The 22,611-nt window shown below is 57.8% G+C and overlaps 1 protein-coding gene across 5 annotated transcripts; it reads left to right on the forward strand.

Annotated features, from left to right (window-relative positions):
- Window positions 1–1,316: 1,316 nt before the first annotated feature.
- On the forward strand, window positions 1,317–22,066 carry RARG (retinoic acid receptor gamma). 5 transcript variants are annotated; one of them, XM_031682936.2, is made up of 9 exons: window positions 1,317–1,529; window positions 5,643–5,974; window positions 16,948–17,096; window positions 17,319–17,460; window positions 18,109–18,269; window positions 18,480–18,656; window positions 19,034–19,238; window positions 19,646–19,804; window positions 20,768–22,066. In XM_031682936.2, exons 2-9 carry the CDS (start codon window positions 5,791–5,793, stop codon window positions 20,965–20,967), a joined length of 1,377 nt encoding a protein of 458 aa, XP_031538796.1. In that variant the 5' UTR covers window positions 1,317–1,529; window positions 5,643–5,790; the 3' UTR covers window positions 20,968–22,066. The 5 variants fall into 5 exon arrangements, with proteins under 5 accessions (XP_031538796.1, XP_031538797.1, XP_006203100.1 ...); XM_006203038.4 differs by having other exon boundaries at window positions 1,508–1,581; XM_072972734.1 differs by lacking the exon at window positions 1,317–1,529 and adding an exon at window positions 6,771–6,859 and having other exon boundaries at window positions 5,953–5,974.
- Window positions 22,067–22,611: the final 545 nt, after the last annotated feature.

The following is a 22,611-nucleotide window of genomic DNA, read 5'->3' on the forward strand; positions in this document are numbered from 1 at the left end:
CCCTCCCCTTCACCTGACTCTGGCTACCCAAAGTGGCCTTTCCCAGGAGGGAGGATACCTAGCCCCCAGGGTGGTATTCTCCAGTATGGAAAATGTGACATGACCAGGAGCTGGTGTCCCCAGTGCTGGCCGCCCCGGGACCATTGCTGGGGAAGGTCCTTTGGGTGCACCTCTCCAGCCTAGCCCAGCCCCCTCTACTCCTGCTGCCCTTCTCCACCTTCTCACTCCCACCTAGTCCCTGTGGGTGCACAGAATTTGTACTTCAGGCTCCTTCTCTTCTCTCTCTGTCGCCAGTAGAATGGACACTGACACCCCAGGGTTCCCACTCTGCAGCGGTCACGTTGAAGTCAGAGAATGTCCCCATCAGACACTGGCACTCTGGGCGCACGCATGCACATATATACACAGACCCAGAGTCAACAACATTCGTGGCGCATCCACCAAGCAGGCAGGCAGGCAGGCGCTAGTTAAGGCAGACACACACCCTGGGCTGGGGCTTTCTCCTTCACACCCAGCCCAAGGCTCCTCCCACTCCCAGCTACAGTTCCTCCTGCCTTCCTCCCCAGCCTCTCCCCTCCAGACCCAAGCCTAAAGGTGGGGACGGCATCGTCAGCCAGGGACCCAGGAGCCCTAACTCCCACAGCTACTCAAGGCGGGGTGAGAGGGAGGAGGTCCTTAAACGCAGGCCTTAACACCCCCGACAACCTCCACTAGTCAAACCAGTTTGCTCCTGGGACCAAAGGAGCTCCCTGGGTAGGCAAGGGGAAGTAGACACTACTTTGACTTGCAGGTGAAGGCTAAGCGAAGGGTAAAGACAGTCGCATCTGCCCTGGCTTATCCCTGCGCGGTCACTCCACCCCGGGGAGGACGTGGATACAGCCCCCACTGCCTACCCTGGGGAGGTATAGAGACTGGCCTCCCTGAACCACAGCCTGGCTGGAGAACTCAACCAGTGCCCCTGAATGGCAAGACAGGGAAAAGTGCCAGAGAGAAAGGGTGGCATCATGGGCCCAGGACACTGACCTCTTCTGCCATCCTTGCCCGGCCTCCCGGGTACGGAGCCACGGAAGCCCAGCGAATGGGAGGGGCAGAGACCCAGGCGTCCTGGGCCGCCCCGCCCAGTCCCCCCCCAAACCCTCACCCCCCGCCCCCCAGCCCCAGGGCACCGAGGAGGGAGCCGGGCAGGGGCAGGCGGCAGGGGAGGGAGGAGCGAGGGCGGGAGGGGGAGGAGGGAGCCAGGCTGGGAGGGAGGTGGGGGGGGGAGGGAGAAAAAGAAAGAAAATATTTTCCGTGTCCCCGCCTGCAGAGTCAGTGTGCGGTTTGGGAGAAAATGTGTCGGATATTTTGGGGCGGTCACGTGGGCGGGCGGGCTCCGAGAGGCCCCGGGACCGTCCCAGCCTAGAGCCCGTGCCCCCCCAGAGCCCCCCATCACCGCCAGCCCCTGCCACTGCGACGCTCCATCCCCGCGACCGCCCGACGCCGGGACCTCGGGGCTCGGCGGCCTCCCTTCCCCCTACCTCCCCCTCCAGGTGAGTCAGGCGGGGAAGCAGGCTCGGCCGCCGCGGACGCCCGGGTCCTCCGGTGAGATGGGCCGGGGGCGGGGGCGCCGGGGACCGACGCGGGTCAGTCCCTCCCCGGACTGGTCCGGCCGTCCGCGGGGGTGGAGGGGGGCTTCCTGGCCCCGACTTGGGGGTCAGCCCTGATGTGGGAAGGGAATGGGGAAGATTTTAGACAGATTGGCCAGAGCTGGGCTTTATCCACCCTTTTTTTGCGGTGAGGAGTCGGGGAGAGCTGTGGGGGAAGTCTTCAGCCAGGGGGCTTCTACCCTACTTTTGTGCCTGGAGTGGGAGGGGAGACAGGGTTTCCTCCTGCGGGGAAAGTCTACCACTCGCCTTTCTTCAGGCTTCCCCTGGAGAATCTGAGGGGAGGATTTTTGGTCCACGCTGGTCCAAGTTCCTCCTTCCCTAGTGGAATGGCACAGCTCGGACATCAAAAGGGCAAGGAAAAGGTCCAAGAGGCAAGTGATCCTGGCCCTCTGGGTCCAGATGTTTGGAGAGACAAGTGGATAGGATAGGGGTCTATGAAGTTCCCTTGAAGCGCAGTCAGGATTCCCTCTCTCATACCTCCAACCTTGGGTGTGAGTCTTGGCTCCCTCCAGCCAAGGTGGGGGGCTCCTCGGGAGTATTCTTGAGGGGAGTCTGAATGCAACAAAAGAAGATCAGGGAGACTGGAGCGGGGATCCAGGAGTCCCAGTCCCGGAGCCCCGCGGACGCTGCCTCTCTGCCTCCCTGCCTCCAGCACTTACAGTTCACTTCCCTCAGCCTGACTCAGTGTGTAGGAGGGAATCTCTGCAGGTGGCCAGGGAGTAAGAGTGTGCAAGGTTAGGGGAGCAGGGGAGCCTGAGGAGGGGTCTGTAGGACAAGAAGCTGAGATGACTGTGCCCCTTCAAGGCCCGCGTCCAAGGGCAGCTGCAATCCCGGTCTTCAAGTCTGAGGCTCCTGCCCTTACTTCTGTCACTCCTCAGATGCTGACTTGGGGTTGATGACCACAGGTGGTATCCCATATCTTTGAGGCAAGAAAAGACAGGGCAGGGGAGGGGGGAGGAGGCAGTGTGTGCAGGGTGCCTGGAGCCTGGGTATCCCAAATAGAGAAACACATACACACATGCATACACATGCTGTGGCTTAGAGCCTAGTAGGCAGCACAGGGCACACCCCCCCACCCCTGGCTCAGAAAGCCACCTAACTGGCACCTCCAGTTCCCCCCTCTGCCCCACCCTACCCGTGCCCTCTGATGCCCACACACATTCCACTGGCACTGCCTGCCTGCCTACCTCCTGGGCACTGCCCCTCCCTGGGGCCAGTGAGGTAGAGGGAGGGCACCTGGGGATGGGAGGTGGAGACTCAAGGGTCTGGACTCCCCCAAGGGTGGCACAAGGCCAGGAAAACCGGGCCCACCGCTACCTCCTGGGGAGCCGGCTGGGGGCCCAGGCTAGAGCAGAGGATGCCTGGGTTCTCCGCCCAGGCTGGGGATGGGGTCATGGAAAAAGGTGGTCGTGTTTATACAGAGGGGAGGGGGGCAGCGGGTGGAGAGCAGCCGACAAGAGCAGCTTTGTTCCAGGCTCTGGAGCGGGCAGGGCGCAGAGAGACGCCCCCCCATCCGGCAGCCCCCTTCATCCATGCCTTCCCCTCAACTCCACCTCAGCTCTAAGAGACAGCTTTGTAAGGGCCCCTTTCCCCTGGTCAGCCCCCCTCCATCTGAGGGGGCATCTTGAGAGGAGAGAAGTGTGTTCTCTCTTCCATAGGTCCCCTAAAGAACTCAGACCTCTGTGTCCCTACTTAAGGATTTTCTTTTACTCTCTGTGCCATTATGTTCAATTACTTGGTCCCTTCCTCTAACCTGGACTTCAGACCGTCCCCTTCACGGCCAAGGCAGAGAAACCAAGGCTCAGAACTGGGATGAATCTGTCCCCTTTCTCTCTTCACTCAATTCTCAAGTCCCTTCTCTGAGGCAAAATAGGAGGAAGGCAAGAGAGACCTGGGCTGTCCTTTGCTCACTTCCAGCTTCATTCCTCGGTAAGGACCAGGAGCCTGAGCATCCGTTTCTGGGACCCCCAAAGTACTCCTGCCCCACCCTCAGGTCTCTGTTTCCGACCTACAGCTGAGAAGCAAAGACAATAAATGCTGGAGTGCAGAGCCAGGTTCCCAGTCTAAGCCAGTCTGGGGAGGATGGGGGGACCTCTAGTAGCTTCTCACCCTTGGCATTGGAGGGGTTAATCCACCTGGAATGTGGCCCAGCCTGTTGAGCTATGGCCCAGGGGCCTCAGGGGCCCCGAACTCCTGGCTCTACCTGGGTTTAACCAGGGATGAGGACTTTAGGGAATAGGGGAAGGAAAAGGAGAGGGACCCCGGGGGCTCGGAGCTGAAGCTTTTAGGGCTTGGGGAGACACTGGGCTGAAGAGTCAGGGTGCTGTGGATGTGGGTGGTGCCTAGTGAGGGGCAGGGGCTATTTCATGCATTGGGACTGGGTGAAGGATGGTGGTTTGGTGTCAGAGTTCCTGTAACCTCCAGGACAATTTACCCTCAGGAGCTTGAAGGCCAAGGAAGATGAGAGATAGAAAAGAAAGGAAGAAAAAAAAAGCAGAGGTACAAAGATTGAGAGATACTGATCTTAGAAGCAAAGACTGATGGAAAGAGATGCAGAAATACCCATTACCTACCTCTGGGCCTGCCCACCCCCAGGACACTATGTGTTTCACTTTCTCTTGGTTCTTTTCTGACCTTTTTCATCTCAGTCCATTAAGGTTCTGGTGGGTTGAGGAGGTGCCCAGGCTGGGGTGACTCTCCTTCCCCAGCCCCTAACTTCCTAGAGTGCTGGGTGGTTCTGAGGCTCCTGGGAAAGCCAACCTTTCCCTTGTCAGAGCATCAGGAGAGAGACCTCCTGCCTGGCTCTAGGATTCCCACTTCCTTTCTTCTTCCTTCCCCTCCCCCTCCCCTTCCCCTAAGCTCAGGTTAAAAATCCCTGGCGGCATGCTACATTTGAGGGCAGGCAGGATGCAGGAGGGCTTCCTAGAAGAGACAGAAGAGATGGAGAAGCAAAGTAAGCAGAGGACAGGGAGAGGAGTTTCCTAGAATCCTTCCTACCTGGCACACAGAGGGTCTTCCATCAGCATCTGTGGATTTGAAGAGAGGTAATTGGAGACAGACAGAATTGGAAAAGGAAACTGATAGAGGGAGTACTGAGGAAGATGGAAAGAGAGGGAAATGCAAATTTAGAGAGATATTGTGGGGAGGGTATAGCTCAGCGGTAGAGAGCATGCTTAGCATGTGCAAGGTCCTGGGTTCAATCCCCAGTACCTCCGTTTAAAAATTAATTAATTAATTAATTAAAAATTAAAAAAAGAGAAGTATGGAGGAAGAGAAGGTATCAAGACAAATAAGGTTAAACACTTATATAGCATTTAGCATGTGCCCTATATTATCCTAGACATTTTACATATGTTAAATTATTTAATCCTCAAAACAACCTTAGGAGGTGCCCCTATTATTATTCCCAATTGACAAATGAGGGAATTGAGGCACAGAGAGATTAAGTAATACGCCCAAGGTCCTGCAGCTGGCGAGTTGTGGGAATCAATTCAGGTCATCTGGCTCCAGAGCCTGTGTTTCAGAGAGGTGTAGTGCCCTCAAGCTACAACAGAGATATGTTTGCTTTCTCCAGGTTGATAGAGAGTGTGAAACTTGGCTCCACCATTTACAGCCATGCGACCTTAAACCAGTCACTTAACCTCAGTTTCCTCATCTGTGAAATGGGATCATAATTCCAACTTCACAGGATTGATGTCAGGGTTAAATCAGTTGTCCAGCCCCATGGTAATATTTAATGATCACTTCTCAGCTTAGGAGTCCTATCTGCCAGGAGTCTGAAGACTATCATTCACCTTAGAAACTCAATTTACCCTTTGGGGAAAGTTTCTCTGAGCCTGCATAAGCATCTGTCCTGCCTGCCCTACAGGCCTGAGCCTGGGCATTCCAGACCCCAGCAGCAAAGAGGGAAAAGACTGCACCTGGGAGAGGGCCATGGGGCTTGGAACCTCAGCGTGATCGTTCTCTGATCCCTCCTTTTCCTCTCTTTCTCCTTAGGACTCTTGGAGACCCAGTGAGCAGGCCAGGCAGGGCGGGCACGGAGCCTCCCAGGCCAGGGCAGTGGGCATGGGCGGGGGCTGTGGCTGAAGAAGTCCCCCGCCCACTGCAGACCCCAGGGAATTCAGCCTCCCACACTGCAGCTGCCATGGCCACCAATAAGGAGCGACTCTTTGTGGCTGGTGCCCTGGGGCCTGGCTCTGGCTACCCAGGGGCCGGCTTCCCCTTCGCCTTCCCAGGGGCACTCAGGGGGTCTCCACCTTTCGAGATGTTGAGCCCTAGCTTCCGGGGCCTGGGCCAGCCTGACCTCCCCAAGGAGATGGCCTCTCTGTGTGAGTCTCAGGGATCTTGGGGGATGAGGGCAGGTGGTAACAGGAGGGCATTTGGTGGGTGGATGATAGAGAAAATCACCCCAGTTAGGAAGGCAGGCAGAGCTGGGGGGCTGATCTAATAGAGTAGGTGACAGAGGTGGTTCAGAGAGGGTTTGGATGTGGAGCAAATGGAAATGTTTGCAAATGAGAGTTCTGTGCAGACAGGATGGGAAAGTGGCATGCCGAAAATCTGGGGCTCTGAAATTGCCTCCTGGGTGAGTCAACTGGCAGGAACACCTTCGCAGGGGCAGGCAGGCGTGGGTCTGGTGACATCAGAGGCTTCTGCCAGCCTGCAGCTGGGGATATGGGGAGCCAGGCTGGGAAGTGAAGGGTCTGGGAGGCCAGTCAGCTGACTCTATGTCAAGAGATGACATTGTTCTGAATTAGGGGGAGGCTGCAAAAAGAGGAAAGGAAAGGGGGGGGAGGGTGTAGCTTAGTGGTAGAGTGCATGCTTAGCATGCATGAGGTCCTGGGTTCAATCTCCAGCATCTCCACTAAAATAAATAAGTAAGTAAATAAACCTAATTACCTCCCCCCCAAACAAAACAAAACAAAAATAGAGGAAAAGAATCAAGTGCCAGGTGTCCAAGGATGTGTGAGGTCAGGAAATTTCTCTCTTGGTTCTGGGGAGGGTGAAGACAGCCGCAAAGAAGGTAGCTCATGTACCATAAGTAATCCTGGGGAGGTGGAGGAGGGGGTGTTCCAGAAGCATCCTCTCCTCCAGCCATGTGGGTCTGGACTCCGCCCCTCTCTCTAGGTCTGGCCTGGTGCCCACAGGCTGTGCAGATCCCTACTTGTCCCTCAGGCCTGCCCTCTTTGGGTGAAGACTTTGAGTGCTGACAGCAGGCAAGCCTCAGCCCTCTCCTCTTCCCTCTGGATCCTCTCTCCTCCCACTTGGTAGCTGTCCTTCCTCACTATGCCATTCCAGGCCTGGGTGCCTGTGAGCTGGAGGGCTGGGATGCTGGCCTCTGTAGGGTAGAGGGTCAGCATGAGAGCTGGTACAGAGAAGGCCTGGAAAGCAGGGCAGAGGCACAGTCCCAGAGAGACAGAAACAGAGACAGAGAAGAAAAGACCGAAAGACAAAGACACATCCTTTATAGCTGCACAAGCTCAGAGAGAGGCGGAGAGAAGGGGCCCTGCCTTCAGGAGCGGGCACTCAGAGGGTTATGTGTGTGTGTGTGTGTGTGTGTGTGTGTGTGTGTGTGTGTAAAGGGGTGACTGGATGGGGCTGGCAGCTCTACTGGAAAGAGTGTGTTCATCTGGAGGAGGCATGTGCATGTGTGCTAGGGCCATAGGCAGTTGTGTGTGCACAGCATGTCCCTGAGACGCGGCTCATACACAGAATTCCAGTGTGTGCAACAAAGAATCAGTGTAAGGAGTGAGGCAGTGTTTAATAGGGCTGCTGACGGTGTGTCTGGTGTTTGGTGAGGCCTGCCGGTGGCCTGTCTGTAGTTCATCGGGGGTTATTTGGGTGGCATGCAGGTGAACAGGAGAGTACAAAGCCCCCCTTTTTGGAAACCTCAGCTGGGCTTCCCGTACCTCACTGACACTCCATGAATCTGTCCCAGGGTCTGGGAGGTGGGAAGGAACCACCCTCCCTACATGAATGTACTTCTTGCAGAGAATCGTACAACTCAATCCCTTGGGACTTGATTTTCCCAAGTTCCGGCCTAGGCAACGAAGGGAGCGGGTGTGAGGAGGGAGGGGGAGAGAATGCCGAGGGCCAGCAGCTAGGCCCCAGTGAAGTTCTCCGTGTGCCCCTGTGCCCTGGACAATTTGAGGTCAAGGTCATGGTTCAAAGTGAGGTCAAGGTAGGCAAAGGGGTCAGACTAGGCTTTAACCCCAAAGCCTGCCTTGAAGGAGGGGGGCTGAAAGAAGAAATCCAAGGGAGGAGCCAGAACCAGGGCAGGTAGCTGGGGAGGGTGTGGCTGGCAGCAGGGGGACAGGCCTGGGCAGAGAGGTGGCAGTGGGGTGGGGAGGCAGAAAAGGCCCAGGTCCAGACAGCTTGCCTGGGAGTAGGGCACGCAGCACCTAGTGGTGAATAAGAGGGAGGCAAGGGGGAGAGGAAGGGATCCCAGAGTCTGAGAGACCTCCCATCGCAGGAAAGCAGTGGAAGGGGGAAAGAGTAGTCTCCCATTTCTCTGACCTGCTGTCCCTTCTTGGCTGGGCTGTCTAATGGAGGGAAATTGGAGGCTGGAGTCTGATGCCAAAGCCACACTCACCTGGAGTCTGGGTCTCTCTTCAATCTCTCTCCCCCCGGTCTGTGGGAGGGAGCGTGGTCCAAGATGGAGTCTGGAACTTCTCCCTGGGACTGGCTCCTGGCTCCTGCTGCTGGGTCCCTAGCACCTTAGAGACATTCATGTTGAGAAGGGCAGTCTTGCTCCACCTCTTGGGGGGTGCTCCAGGGGCCTGAGTGGGTAAGGCAGGCATCTCAGAACCACTGTATGGTGGAGGAGGGGAGCGGGAAGGGGAGCATGTGCTGCCCGGGCAAGCACAGGCCTGAGTGCGTGCATGGGAGAGCAGAGGGGTGTGTGTGTGTGTGTGTGTATGTGCGCAGGTTCGGGTGTGCTTGCTCACACGTGCATGAAACCCTGGTGTCTGTGTCCACTTGGAGCTCTGTGTTTATGACACTGGTGCGTTGTATATTTGCTTTATCAAGACTGCAGGGAACAGAGAATGATGAGAGGGAAGGGAAGCTTTGCCCCTCTCCCCATCTTGAGGAGATAGCTGTGGTCCTGAGGACCTTGCCCTGCTAGTCCTCCAAACTTGGGGACAGTGTCTCTGGGGCAAGGAGCCCAGGCTGCCCCCTACTCAGTCACATGGAAAAACAGGGCAGGCTGGCACAGGAAGAGAAAGAGATTACTTAGAAGAAACTGAAAAAGAGAGACTCAGAGACATAAGCAAGATGAGAGGGAACTACAAAGGCTAAAAGGCGCAGACACAGAGAGAATCCAGCCACTGGGAGAGGCAAGGAGAGTGAGCCGGCAGGCCCGGTGGTGAGCAGGCGGCAGCGAGGCCTCCTTCAGGAAAAAACCCTAGCCGACTGCCTCCCTCCCCTCCCCTCCTGGTCTCTCCTGCTTGGGCTCGGGCTCCAGCTCCAGGCCGACACAAACGGGGCTTTGATTGCAACAGGAAACCTCTCCGGCGGGGGGAGCTGGGCAAGCCGCCGCCACTGGGGCCCAGGCTGCACCCCCCTCTCCTGGCCCCCTACCCGGTCCCAGCCCCCACCCTGCCCAGCACTCCTCAGCCCTGCTTTGGGCCCCGTCCCTCCTTCACACCTCCCTATTCCTCTGCTCCACTGCTGCCTCCTCCACCAGAGACCCTTCCCATCACCCTTCAGGTGGGACTCCTAAGTTAGGGCTTACCCTTGGGGTGGGGCCCTGTTTGCTTTGAAATATCCCTCTTCAGTTTTTTGAGGGAAGGTTTTGAAGGAAAAGCAGAAATTAGCATGAGGAATTCTGAGTCAGGTATCCTCCAGCCCCTTCCAGAAGGTGGCAGGAGGGAAGCAAAGGAGGGATGCTGAAGGAGTTAGCTGTCCCTACCCACCACAGCCCCTAGTTGGCCAAACTCATCCTTGCCAGGGTGGTGGAAGTTCTGAGGGGTAACCTCGCCAGACTCGGTGTGAATGGCCTCGTCAGTGGGGGAGGTGTACAACTCTTCTTTGCCACTGGGGCCATGCCTTTGTGGGGCTCTAGCTGGGAGGGGTGTGCCGTGGTGGTGGGGATCATAGGGAAGGGGGTGAGTCAGGCAGCAGCCCCCCCTCATACTCCCACCAGGCTGGTGGAGAACATCTGGTTCCCATGAAATGCTAGAAGGCTAATGGGTCTAATTGCTGCAATAAGGGCTGGGGGGACTTTGGGGGAAAGAGGGGGCACTAGATTCCCTCATCCTTTTACCTTCTCCTCAAGGCTGTACAAAGACTGTCTAGAATGGGGTCTTGAGGTTTGGGGATTAGGGTGAGTTTGACACTCCAAAGCCTGGTCCCTTCTAAGGGCCCCTCTCCCTGCAGTGCCTGGGAAGCACACACAGATGGGGTGATGAGGAGTGGGGTGCATCTGGTAAAGAGAAAGGGGGGCTATTGAGGACTCATGACTTCCTGGAGCCCTCCCCCAACTCCTCCTGTGCCCCACTCCCAACCCCCCTCCCTGTGGCCTGGCCACTTCTGGTTCTAATTACCAACCAGGCAGGCCTGACTTAATTGGGACCTTTCAGATTTCGAAGGGGGGAAGGGTGGCGGGGGTGGGAGAGTAGGGGGGGGTGGAATGACATCCTAGAGTTGACTGATCAGGACTCTTCCCCCTTGTTTTGGGGATACTCCTTATTTTGCACTGAAGTGACTTTTTTGCCACTAGCCAGGTTCCATTCAGAAATCTATCGCCCCTTTTTTCTTTTTGTGGGGGATGGCTGGATTCAGAATGGGGTATTTGGGGCTGGGGGTAAGTACAGGATGCTCAGGCAGGATTGGAAAGAGCACTGCATTCCCTCTGCATCCCTGCATCGAGCCCCCTGGTCGGCCCTGCCACCCCGCGCCCCCTCATCCTCCAGCCAGGCCCTCCTTCCCAGCCCTGCCCCCCTCGGTCCCCAGCAGCCACCCTGGCCCCTCCTCTGCGCCTGCCTTCCTTTCCCTCGCCTACTCTGGCACCCCTTCCTGCTCTTTATTCTTCCAAACTGGCGCCCCACTCCTGCGGCACCCCAGTGCGCCCCCCACCCGGTACAACAGATTCTTAGAAAAGCGCGCCCCGCCCTGGCCAGCCACCGCTGCCGGGCGGGGGAAGGGGCCGGGCCGGGCGCCGCTCCCGCTCCCCCGGCGCTCCCCGTGTGAGCGGCGCTGACAGAGCCGGCTGGGCCGGCCCGCCGGGCGGCCGGACGGCGGGCGGCGGGCGGGGCCCGGGGGGAGGGGGCGGTTTCCGGGAGTCGCCGCCGCTGGCGCTGTCCCCGGGCCAGGGTCCCCGATCCGGCCCGGCCCGGCGAGGGCAAACTCTTGACGTGGCCAAGCCCCCGCCCCCCTAACCCGTTTCTCGGCCGGGCGAGGGCGCTCAGTGCCCGGAAGGGGCCCGCAAGGGAAGAGTGGGGCGGCCCTCGGAGATCCGAAGGGCACTAAGTGTGGCATTGAAGGGGAGAAGGGGCAGTGTGCCACTGCGTTGGGGGGGCGGCGGTATTTGATGGCTCTGAGCGCAGTTACCGACCAGACTCGCAGTTATTCTGAGAGGGGTACCTGACACTTTGGGGCGATTGGCACGGTAGCGACTCTGGGGGAGGGGAGTTGGCACTCAGGAGGGCAGTGTCGTCCGAGGCGCAGTTGGCACGGCAGGAACAGTTTGGGGTGGGAGTCTTGTGCTCTAAAAGTGAAGTCAGGTTCGAGGAAGGGGCCCTGGGAGAGACAGCGGAGGCGCTCCGGGAGTGTCAGCCGCGGGATGGGGTTTAGGGGACTCGAAGGGAGGCGGCCCGGGCCGCGGCGGAGGGAGGACCGCTCCGGCTAGGAGGGGTAGACTCGGGCTGCGCTGGAGGGGCGGGGGGACTCCGCCGCGGCGCTGGCGACGGCCTGGGCGGGGTGGGGCGGGGCCGGGTCAGGAGGAGGTGAGCGCGCCCGGCCACCCGCCCCGAGGGGGGTTCCCGGAGAGTTCATGGCGGGAGCGCGCTCCGGCCCTCCAACCGGGGGTGGAGAGGACGGGAAGGAAGGAGCAGGCCGCGCGCGCCGAGCCGCAGGAATGTGCTGTTCGGGCCTGCAGCGCGCGCGCGCGCGGAGGGAGAGGGAGGAGCCAGGCCTGGGAATGAGGGGGTGGAGGTAGTGCAGGTCCCCGGGCTCAGGAGAACTGCCTTGCGCAGGGAATCTCCATGTTCTCCTCTCCCTGGTCCTCCTTGACACCCCTGCTTGTATTGACTTGTACGAAAAAGGGAGTGTTTAGGGGGAGGGGGAAACTAGAAGGGAAATGCGTGTGCTCGGTTCCTCCACTCCTTCCCCCATCCCAGACCCGGGCACGCGCCTAAGTGCAAAAGCTTGCAAAGCCTCGGGGCTGTGGAGGGAGAATCCTTGCAAGCATTCTCCCGAGCCAGGTGTGCTTGCACAAACGTGTGTGCACCTCTGATTTTATGCGCATGCAGACATGCATGTGCACTATTGCATATTTGCAAATGCGTGGTGCCTGCCAAGATAAATGCACGCACAGATGTGTGTCTAAGCAAGCGCGCGCGCCGAGATGCGAGTGTGTGTATGTGCGTGCTCCACTCCCAGCTCTGCTCATCTTGGTGCCCGGCCCCCTTCGCTCTCCAAGCCCCACCCCCCACCCCTCCGGGCTTCGCTTTTACAAAAGGTCTCCCCAGTGCTAGCCGCCGAGGCGCCCAGAGACAGCCGGACCGCGGCTGGAGCGGCAGCCCCGGCTCTGCGCCCCGCCCAGTCCCTTTCCCCTGCTGGGGATACCCCTCTTCCCCGCCCACCCCTTACCCCCCATGCAGCCCGGCGCCCTATGCTAGCCCTCCCCCTCCCCCCCTCCAGGAGCGGGGCGCCGCCGGGGGAGGAGGGGGAATCGGCTGCGGGTCCTCGGTGTTCTAGCACCCAGCTTCCCTCCAAGCCGGGTCGCGATGTACGACTGCATGGAAACGTTTGCCCCGGGTCCACGACGGCTGTACGGGGCGGCGGGACCCGGGGCCGGCTTGCTGCGCAGAGCCACCGGCAGCTCCTGTTTCGCCGGACTCGAGTCTTTTGCCTGGCCGCAACCAGCCAGTCTGCAATGTAGGTACCCGAGCCCGGGGGTGGGGGGTTGGGTGCAGGACAGGCAGCAGCTCGCTCTTTCCGTGTGTACAAGGTGGACCTGGGGTGCAAGCGTAGATTCTGAACCTTTCCATGTGCGGGCTGGGTGTGTAGGAAAGAGAGGTACTGGCCCTTTAAACGTGGGGGCCTAAGCGACTCCTTTGGGTGTGTGCAGTAGTATGTTGGAGTGTGTGTGTGTGTGTGTGTGTGTGTGTGTGTGTGTGTGTGTGTGTTTACGGTGGGTGTATAGATAGGACCTGTGGTTGATGCCACTCCAGAGTTCCCGGGAATAGGGAGAGGCCACGGTGCGTTTGTAGTTTGTGCCGGCATGTCCAGTGGCCCCGGAGGGCTATGGCACCCAGGACCGTGGGTGGCGTTTGTAGCTTCCATGTGGGCAGCTGGAAGTGTAAAAAAATTATTTGCAGAGCGTGTGCATCCTTGGAGTGTGCAGCGCCAAGGCCAGGAGGTGCGGGTGTGGAGGTAGGGGTCTCTCCACGCAGCGTCGCCCTCCGCCAACGTTGGCAGGTTCACATGTTTGTGGCTCGAGGCCGGGAGGGCGTGTGCCCTTCGTGGCTGCGGGGGCGGTTTTGGAAAGTGCTGTGCTTGAGCGTGCATCCTGTGTGTGCTGCGTGCGGTGTGGAAGGGGTTGTGCACACAGCGGGACCAGGCTGTGTTCTGGCGCCCCCACCCCCACTGAAAAAAGAAATCTTAGGAAATGTGTGTAGGATTGTGTACACTTTTTCCTATGGCTCCAACCTGCAACTTTAGTAGGAAGCAAAAAGTTTCAAGCAAAGTCTGTGTATGGTGAAGGGTGGCCTGGAGGTTGCAGCGGCCGAGGAACACGACTCCTAGGTCCCCAAATATCCATCTTCCCTTCTCTGTGAAATGGGAGATGCCAGGCCTGGGGCCCTGGAACCCCTTTCCAGAGCGGTAATAAAAAGCCGGGGACTGAGAGGCAGTAAAAATGAAGTCCAGATGAGAGGCGGCTTTGAAGCCCGGGCCGAAGTGCCTGGCGGGGGTGGGGGCTGGGGAGGGGCCGGGAGAGAAGCCTGGAACACCCCCGAATTTCCCGGGGGCTAGGATGGCGCTAGTAGCCTGGGGACGCGGAGCTGGGGGGCACGCTGGGAAGGGGCGGGCGCCCGGGGAGTGCGTGCGCGGGGTCACTGAGCCCCCGCCAACGCGCCTCGCTCCTTGGCACTCGGCAGCGCTGTTTACGAGATCGACTTTTTTTTTTTTTTGGTCTTTTAGTTCCAGGGTAGAGCTGCTCAGATTCAACAACTGGGAAACTGGAAGGAGGAGGTGGCAAACAGGAGACCGTACTGTGGGGTGGGGTGGGGCAAGAGTGAAAAACGTAGCATTTAAAGGGCCGAGAAAGCATGAACTACTGCCTTGCACCAAATCCTTGTAATTCTTCACCTTCCTTTCTTGGCCCAATAGGATGGGGAACTGGGGCTGTTGGGAGGGGTGCTGAGGCAGAAAGACTCTCTCAGGAAGGGTTTTAGTGGGGGCTGGGCAGGGGCCCCATCTTTTTTTTTTCGGGGCCCGCAGAAGCCCCTGGGACTTGGCTGGCAATGTGCTTTTGCATTTCAGTTTGGACCAACAGTTTTGGCCTCTAGGGTCTTGGTGGCCTTCAGACCTGCTCGACACACTTTCAGAGAGAAAGTAGTTTAGACCTGTGTGCCTAAACCTGGGGAGGAAAGATGTCCTTTGAGGGGAGGACCACTCGGTGTGTTTGTGTTTGGTGGCTTCGGTGTCCTGGTGCTGCGTTGGCAGGCCGTGGGTGTTTGTCTGGTGGCAGAGCTGCTCCCTTGCAACTGTGAAGTGAGTGATGGGTGTCGTGTGTCCGCTCTCTCACTTGTGCATCCACCTCCTGCGGTGTGGCTGGAGTGAGTGTTCCTCTGTGTCTGCCTCGGAGTTCTTCTGTGCCAGGGTCCAGTTGGGGTACAGGACGCCACTGGTAATGTGCCTGCTTTGTGCCCTGTGTGTTGTTGATGTGTGAGAGTGCCTCCAAGGAGGTGTGTGTCAGATTGTGAGTCCAGGCTTCTCAGCCCTGGGCCTCGCAGCTGGGAGTGTTTACAGCCGGTTATAAAGAGTTTGTTTGAAGCTCCGCTCAGCCTGGCCAGGAATTTCCTCAATTTCAGCAATTTGGGCTTTAAAAGGAGAAAAACCCAGAGCCCACCCCCCTCCTCCCCAGCAGGGGCCCCTGCCTAGCCAAGAAGCGGCATCCCAACGGTGGGGTCTCAGGGCTGAGAAAGGGATCTGAGCAGAGTTGACCGATTAGCCTCCTGCGCACTCGCCCCCAGCTTGACCAGAGCCACTAGACTGCACTTTAGGCTTCGGGGAGGGGGTGTGCCAGAAGGGTGCTGAGAAGGGGTGACAGTACCACGTAGACAAGAAAAGCTGCCCCCAGGGGGCCTGTCTCCCTGACGCCCCCAGTCTCATAATTGGCTGGCACAGGCCCATGCCAGTCTGACCGCACCCAGGCCCTTTCGCAAGAGAGGAAATGAAGCAGCGCTCTGCGGGCAGGGAGGGCGTCAACACCGAGTGAGCAACAGCCCACGCACTGGCCTGTGGGCAGCACGTGTGCCCTCAGAGGACACTGGGACTGGCCTTTCCGGCATACCAGCCCGCCCCCCCATCTCTCAGCACCAGCCCCCTTGGATCTCCCGCTCCATGCTGAATAGACTCCAGGCACCCTTCTTCCCTCCCCTCCCCTCCTCTCTCCTTGTTCATTGGGGAATCTCTCTCCAGCTGGATTCTTATGCTAATCGAGTGTCTGTGTGTGTTGGGGGGCAGGGAGGGCTTCCCTCCCATGCGGAGGGTGGAGCTGGCCCGGGACCCGGACATCCCGGGCATTCCTCTGCCCTTTTGGTGGCCTGGGTGGACTTCTGACCAGGTGGGCTGGCTGCAGCAGGTTAGAAGGAAAAAGGTGTTCGTGAGGTGGGTGCAAGCAAGGGGCACTCCTAGGGAGGGTCTTAGGGTTTTCTTACATTAACTTGGGCCCTCCACGTTTGGGCAACAGGTCTTACCGGTTGAATAATTTAATTTCTAGATTTTTCCAGCCTCTGAAGATCAACCACACAAAAAACGTTTATTCAGCAGCCTCGCAAACAGAGGGTGTCCTCCCCACACACACTCTGCGTGGCGTGGCTGAGGTCTCTTTGGAGCTGTGATTGAGTACTTGTGGGGAAGTTTAGGAGTGAAGACATCCCTCAGAGAGGGTCCAGCGATGGCTCCCCTCCCCCACCGGCCCTGTTTACCCACTGTCACCTGACTTTTCTCCGGTTTGCTACACCCCCAACAGCTTCTAGACCTGAGAATCAGAGCAAATACCTGTCTCCCTTCTTCCAGCTTCTCTAACTCCTGGTGAGGCCATGGAGATCTGGTCAGAAGAGCCAAGAACCTTGGCTCCATCATTAGCTGGCAGTGTGGTGTGGCACTGGGCTGGTCACTTCCCTCTTTCGACCTCAGTTTCTTCAGGTGTAAAATAAGGCTGTTGCACGTGCCTTAACCTACTTTCCTAATACCTGTGTCCCATTTGCTCCACTGTCTTAGCGGGTTCTGGGGGAAAGGACATTGGCAGCTGTTTGGGGGGTGGTGTGAGAGGGATAAGCCCAAGGATTGTCCACCCTGTACTGCTTGAGAGAAAAATGAGGTTCTAGACTACTGAGTGTGCCAGCGGGTCATTTAGCCCAGTGCTAGTTACAGGTGGCCTTGACTTGCCTACTGACCCCAGATCTGTTGTCTCATGTGGAGGAGAGTGGTAGGAGGTAGGCTGCCTGACAGGGAACTGATATGACAGGGAGTGACTGGGGAGTTCAGAGCCACGGGCCATAACCCCTCCACACACCCACTTTATAGCTGTGGAAACTGAGGCCCAGAGAGGTTAACTTCCAGAATGGCCTGGACCTGGACTTTGAGTTGAGCAGGTCATGTAGGGCATCATTGTAGGGGGAGATGGCCAGACTGGGAGGTAAAGTTGTAGTGATTGTTTGGGAATTTCTGGAAGTGTTTACTAGGGAACTGGATACGGGTTGTTGGGACTTTTAATCACCGCGGTGGCGAGGGTGTTGGCACCTCTGAGCCGGAGGAAGAAGTAGGAATGGGTGGGTAGGTGTCTGATGAGGATGCCTAGAAATCTGAAGGGTCCTTCTCCCCTGACCCTCACATCACTGCTTCCCCCCAGCGGTGGAGACACAGAGCACTAGCTCCGAGGAGATGGTGCCCAGCTCGCCCTCCCCTCCTCCACCTCCTCGGGTCTACAAGCCGTGCTTCGTGTGCAATGACAAGTCCTCTGGCTACCACTATGGGGTCAGCTCTTGTGAAGGCTGCAAGGTGTGTACGTGGTGGGGGCAAGTGCATCAGGCATCCAGAGTTCACTGGGTGAGGTCAGAGACTCACTGTGTGTGAGTGGTTATCCCTCTGGGGTGGGAGGGGGCTGCTTTGCGCAGAGGTGGTTAATTGATTGGGTCAGACCTGGGGTAACCTGCAAGGCCTGTGAGGGGCTAGTACACCCAGCCTCCTGCTTCACTGACCCTCCCTTACTCCCAACTCCAGGGCTTCTTCCGCCGTAGCATCCAGAAGAACATGGTGTACACATGTCACCGCGACAAAAACTGTATCATCAACAAGGTGACCCGGAATCGTTGCCAGTACTGCCGGCTACAGAAGTGCTTTGAAGTTGGCATGTCCAAGGAAGGTAGGCTCCGTGGCCTGCCTGGGCAGGAGCAGTCTGTCCTAGCCTGTGGTTGCCACCCTTTTCCCACTGGCCACCCCCACTTCCCTGACCTCTGAGATCCAGCCTGCCCTGGAGTACCGCCTCCTCCCCTCCAGTCCTGTTTGATTAGCTCCATTCACCCAGGAGACCCCACCCCTTCCCATTCTCCCTTCCTTCCTCCGAATGAGTGAATGGGGCTTACCACTGCACATTCCCTGCTTCATGGGGAAGGTGGTGGGGCTTGGCAGTCCCCTCCCCTTCTCCCAGGACTGAGCCCGAGGTGGATCTGGGGTACCCCCCCTCCCCTGCGCCATTGTGCTGCCAAGGCTATAAGTGGATATCCTGCTGCCTGCATATCCTGCCCCCCCTCCCCAGCTCCTGCAGGGTGACAGGAAGGGCAGGATGGAGCCTAATGGCCTGGGGAGGGAGCAGGGGCTGCAGGCCCTGGGTGGGGCTGGGGAGAGCCAGCCTGGGAATGGGAGCTAGTGTAGGAGTCAAGGAGACTGAGGTCCAAACTGGGGTCCCAGGGAATGGATGTTCCTGATGAGGACTGACCTAAATTAGGGTGAGAGGGGATATTCAGAGGGAGGTTCTAAGGGTCCTGACCCTTTCCTTGTGCCTCCTCCCAAGCTGTGCGGAATGATCGGAACAAGAAAAAGAAAGAGGTGAAGGAAGAAGGGTCACTTGATAGCTATGAGCTGAGCCCCCAGTTAGAAGAGCTCATCACCAAGGTCAGCAAAGCCCATCAGGAGACCTTCCCCTCGCTCTGCCAGCTGGGCAAATACACCACGGTGAGGAGCGGGTAGGGCCCCAGTGAGGGCAGGGGACCATTGGCTTTGGAGAATGGGTAGGGGTTGTGTGGGAGGCCGTGGTCTGGTGGGGCTGATGACAAGGAGGGCATCTGAATGCAGAAGGGAAAGCTTGGGAGACTGGCAGAAAGAAGACAGCCTCCCCAACCTGAGGTGGGCCTTAGCTTGTATTCTCATCTGTCTTTCCCACAGAATTCCAGTGCGGACCACCGGGTGCAGCTGGATCTGGGGCTCTGGGACAAGTTCAGCGAGCTGGCCACCAAGTGCATCATCAAGATTGTGGAGTTTGCCAAGCGGCTGCCTGGATTTACAGGGCTCAGCATTGCTGACCAGATCACTCTGCTCAAGGCTGCCTGCCTGGACATCCTGGTAGGTTAAGCCCTGTGGCCTGTCTCCCAACGCAGCCTGACCCTCATATGAGACCAAGAAATTGACCCACATAGATTTCATTCTCTCTCCCAATCTAGGACTCCCTAGATCTCCTCAGAATCCAAGCTCTTTTTGTCTTAACCTCTACCTCTTAGATCTGATCTAGACTTCTGGATGCCTTGCCTCCTTCTGACTTATCTTCCCTCCAAGCTTCAGACCCTCCTCCTCCCTGCCTTCCTCCCACTGTCTGCTTCAGGTTGCCCTCCTTCTGGACCTAACCTCCTCACTTTCCACCTGCCCCTCATTCCCTCTTTTCCCCACCCCTCTACGTGCTCCTTCCCAGAGACCTCACTCACCCTCCCCCCGCCCACCACCAGATGCTGCGGATCTGCACAAGGTACACCCCAGAGCAGGACACCATGACCTTCTCCGACGGGCTGACCCTGAACCGGACCCAGATGCACAACGCCGGCTTTGGGCCCCTCACAGACCTCGTCTTTGCCTTTGCTGGGCAGCTCCTGCCACTGGAGATGGATGACACGGAGACAGGGCTGCTCAGTGCCATCTGCCTCATCTGTGGAGGTGCGGGAGCGCCCTCTGGCGTTTGCTCAGGCTACTTTCTTGCCACACCCCATACCTAATCTCCCACCAGGCCCAGACCTTGCCCTTATTCACAGACTCCTCAGTTCCAGTACAGACTCCCTGGCAGCCTGGGACATAGGACAAAAAGAGGGGCAGAGCTAGGGGGAGCTGAAGAGACCCAGATACTAGTGCTGACATAGAGGTCTGGGCAAGAGTGATTTACTAGAGAAAGCCTCTTGCTGAAGGGGTGACTGTACAGAGTGTGGAGCAGGGGACATGGTCTGGGTGGGGCTCCTGGTCTGAGTTTGGGACCTGGAGGGCCATTGGGCAGGGCCACTTGGGATCAGTCACTTGTCACTGTCTTTCCCATCTCTTCCTCTCTCACTCCCCTGGGCTTGTCCCTACAGACCGCATGGACCTGGAGGAACCTGAAAAAGTGGACAAGCTACAGGAACCGCTGCTGGAAGCCCTGAGGCTCTATGCCCGGCGGCGGCGGCCCAGCCAACCCTACATGTTCCCGAGGATGCTCATGAAGATCACCGACCTCCGGGGCATCAGCACCAAGGGTTAGTCGGAAGTGAATCTCCCCTCTCTCTTCCTGGAGCTGCTGGTCTCCAGGGTCAGGCAGAGACAAGAACAGAATGGGTGAGAACCAGGCAGCCTACACGGGCATCCTAGCTCTGCCACACGCTAGTGTGGACAGTATGGGCAAATGCCTTTTTTATTATACCTCATTTTCCTGTTTGCAAACTGGGCGGTACTTAAACCTACCTCCTAAGTTTTGTGAGGATGAGACAAGTTAACACACAGCAGGCTTAGAGCTGTGCTGAATTACAAATTCAGTTCCTCTGGTGCAGTGATGTCATTTCCAGTTCTCAGTAGCCATGTGCGACCAGTGCCTAGTGCACTGGAGAGTGGAGATACTTCTATCATCACAAAAGTTCTATTGGACAGTACTGGTTTAGAAGGACGCCTGGCAGATCATGTTTGATAAATATTAGTTATAGTTGTAAATGTTATTAAGAACAGCCCTAGGACAGGGGAAGGGTGTAGCTTAGTCTTAGCTAAGCATGCATGAGGTCCTGGGTTCAATCTGCAGTACCTGTTAAAATAAAAAACAAATAAATAAATTAAATAAACCTAATTACCCCCCCAAAAGCCCCCAAAAGAGAACAGCCCCCCAAAAGAGAACACAGCCCTAGGAACAACTGGCAAGCTATAGACATTACGGGGAAGGGTAGTGGTGTCCAGGCATTGGGACTGGAAGTTGGGCACTGTGATCTTTGAGGAGACAGCCTGAAAGGATGGGACAAATGAGCAGCAGGCTTAGCAGAGAAAACAGGTAGGGGCTCCAGGGAGAGGGGTGGTCCCCAGCAACCCTAGAGTAGAGAGACGGTGACAGAGAGGCAGACAGAGAGGCGGCAGGCCTGTGCTGGGAGTCCCCAGAGTGGAGTCAGAGAAAGATTAAGGAGATGGCCTTAAGGGTCTGTGCCTCTGCCCCCGTGAATCTCCTTGCTCTTCAATTGCAGGAGCAGAAAGGGCCATTACCCTAAAGATGGAGATTCCGGGCCCGATGCCTCCCCTGATCCGAGAGATGCTGGAGAACCCCGAAATGTTTGAGGACGACTCCTCGCAGCCTGGCCCCCACCCCAAGGCCTCCAGCGAGGACGAAGTTCCAGGGGGCCAAGGCAAAGGGGGCCGTAGCCCCCACCCTGACCAAGGCCCCTGACTTCCCCTGCTGTGGGGGTTGGGGTTCCAGGCAGCAGACTGACCATCTCTCAGACACCACCAGTGACTGGGGGAGGACCTGCTCTGCCCTCTCCCCACCCCTTCCAATGAGCTCCTTGTTTTTGCCAAAGTTTCCAGGGGTGCCTCTGTGTTCATCCCCTTCCTGCTCTAACCGGCTCCCTCCCCAGTCTTGGGGGCCTACCCTGTTCCTTCCAGGACAGAGGGCAGAGGGGTGAGCCTGGGTTTGGACTCTAAAAACCTCAGCACTACCCCTAGACACCAGGGTCCCAGGCTTCCCAGGGCAGGAGGAATACCCTGTCCTTCCACAGCCCCTTCCTCTGCCCGGTGCTTAGGCTTCTGGGAGCAAACAGGAACACTAGAGACCAAAAGTGGGGCATAGCGGGAGGGCTGAGCCCACCCTCTTGCCCCTGCCCTTGGTGCCTCATGCTGCGTAAGGCACCAGCCAGGTGCACGCTGCCCACTGTGCCCCATTCTCGTGCCAGGTCAGAGTGGGGCAGGCTGGGCCCTGCATTTCTGTGGGGGTTGGGGTCAGAGGGTGAAAGGGACAGATGTAGGTCCATTCTGCACCTCTTTGCTTGGGCCCAGAATTTACCCTCTGCCCTGTGTTACAGGCCCTGCCCCCAGCCCTGTCATGTGCCTTGGGCTCCCCCTGCCCCTCATCTCAGCCATGGGGCAGGGACCCTCTTACACTACAGAGGGGCCAAGGGATCCCTCTCCCCCTAGTGCCTTCCCCCCTTGACCCCCAGAGCCCAGGGAGAGGGGGGTGGGCACTGCTTAGCTGATCCCGCCCTGACCCAGAGGAAGCCTCTATTTATTTATTAGCTTTTGTTTACACCCTGGAATTGACCCCTTCCTCCAGGGGTCTTGGGAGGGGGAGCCCAGGGCCCCTATGACCCCTCCCTTCTTCCTCCAATCCCCAGTTTGTATTTAGCTGCCAAATAAGATTCCCACTGGCTCCCCTTTTTCTCTGGGGGGGTCAGGGTGCTGTCCCCTCCCCTCTGTTTACATCGCCCTTCCATCCCGCTGTATTGCATATTGCTGAGTTTTCTATTTTTGCAAAATAAAGTGATGGAAACTCACATCATGTGGCTCCCTCTAGGAGGAAGTAGTGGAAATGACCAGCTGACCTGGAGAGGGACTGGGTGAGGAGGGTGGGTTTTGCAGCTTTTTTAGTTTATGGGAACTAAAGAAATAGGATGAAATGTACCTGGGTGGGGGAAGGGATCCCACACGGGCCCACCCTGAGTGTCTGGGCCTCTCACAGCCACCAGGTATAGGTGCTTGGATTGGACCCTGTGGACCTCTGGGAAGGTGTGACTGGGCCTCAAAGGTCTTTCGGCTGTCCCAACCCCTAGTTATGTATTCTGCATACCTGCCCTTCTCTGGGGAGGTGGGGTGGGGGGGTGGTCATTGAAGTTTCATTTGGTTCTCATGAGGGTCTCTGGCCCCAGAAGACAAGAACCACAATGTGCATCTAAGTTACAGTGTTTCTGTTTGGTGCCAACCCCTCACCCCATGAGGCGCCCACCCTCTGTGGCCCCACTGTTACCTTCTGAGTCACTGCCCCTGCTCCTTCTGACCCCACCCTCTCCCCATGACCCAATCGCCCTCCAGGACCCCCTCT

Source organism: Vicugna pacos, chromosome 12, assembly GCF_048564905.1.
Source record: "Vicugna pacos chromosome 12, VicPac4, whole genome shotgun sequence".
NCBI lineage: Eukaryota > Metazoa > Chordata > Mammalia > Artiodactyla > Camelidae > Vicugna > Vicugna pacos.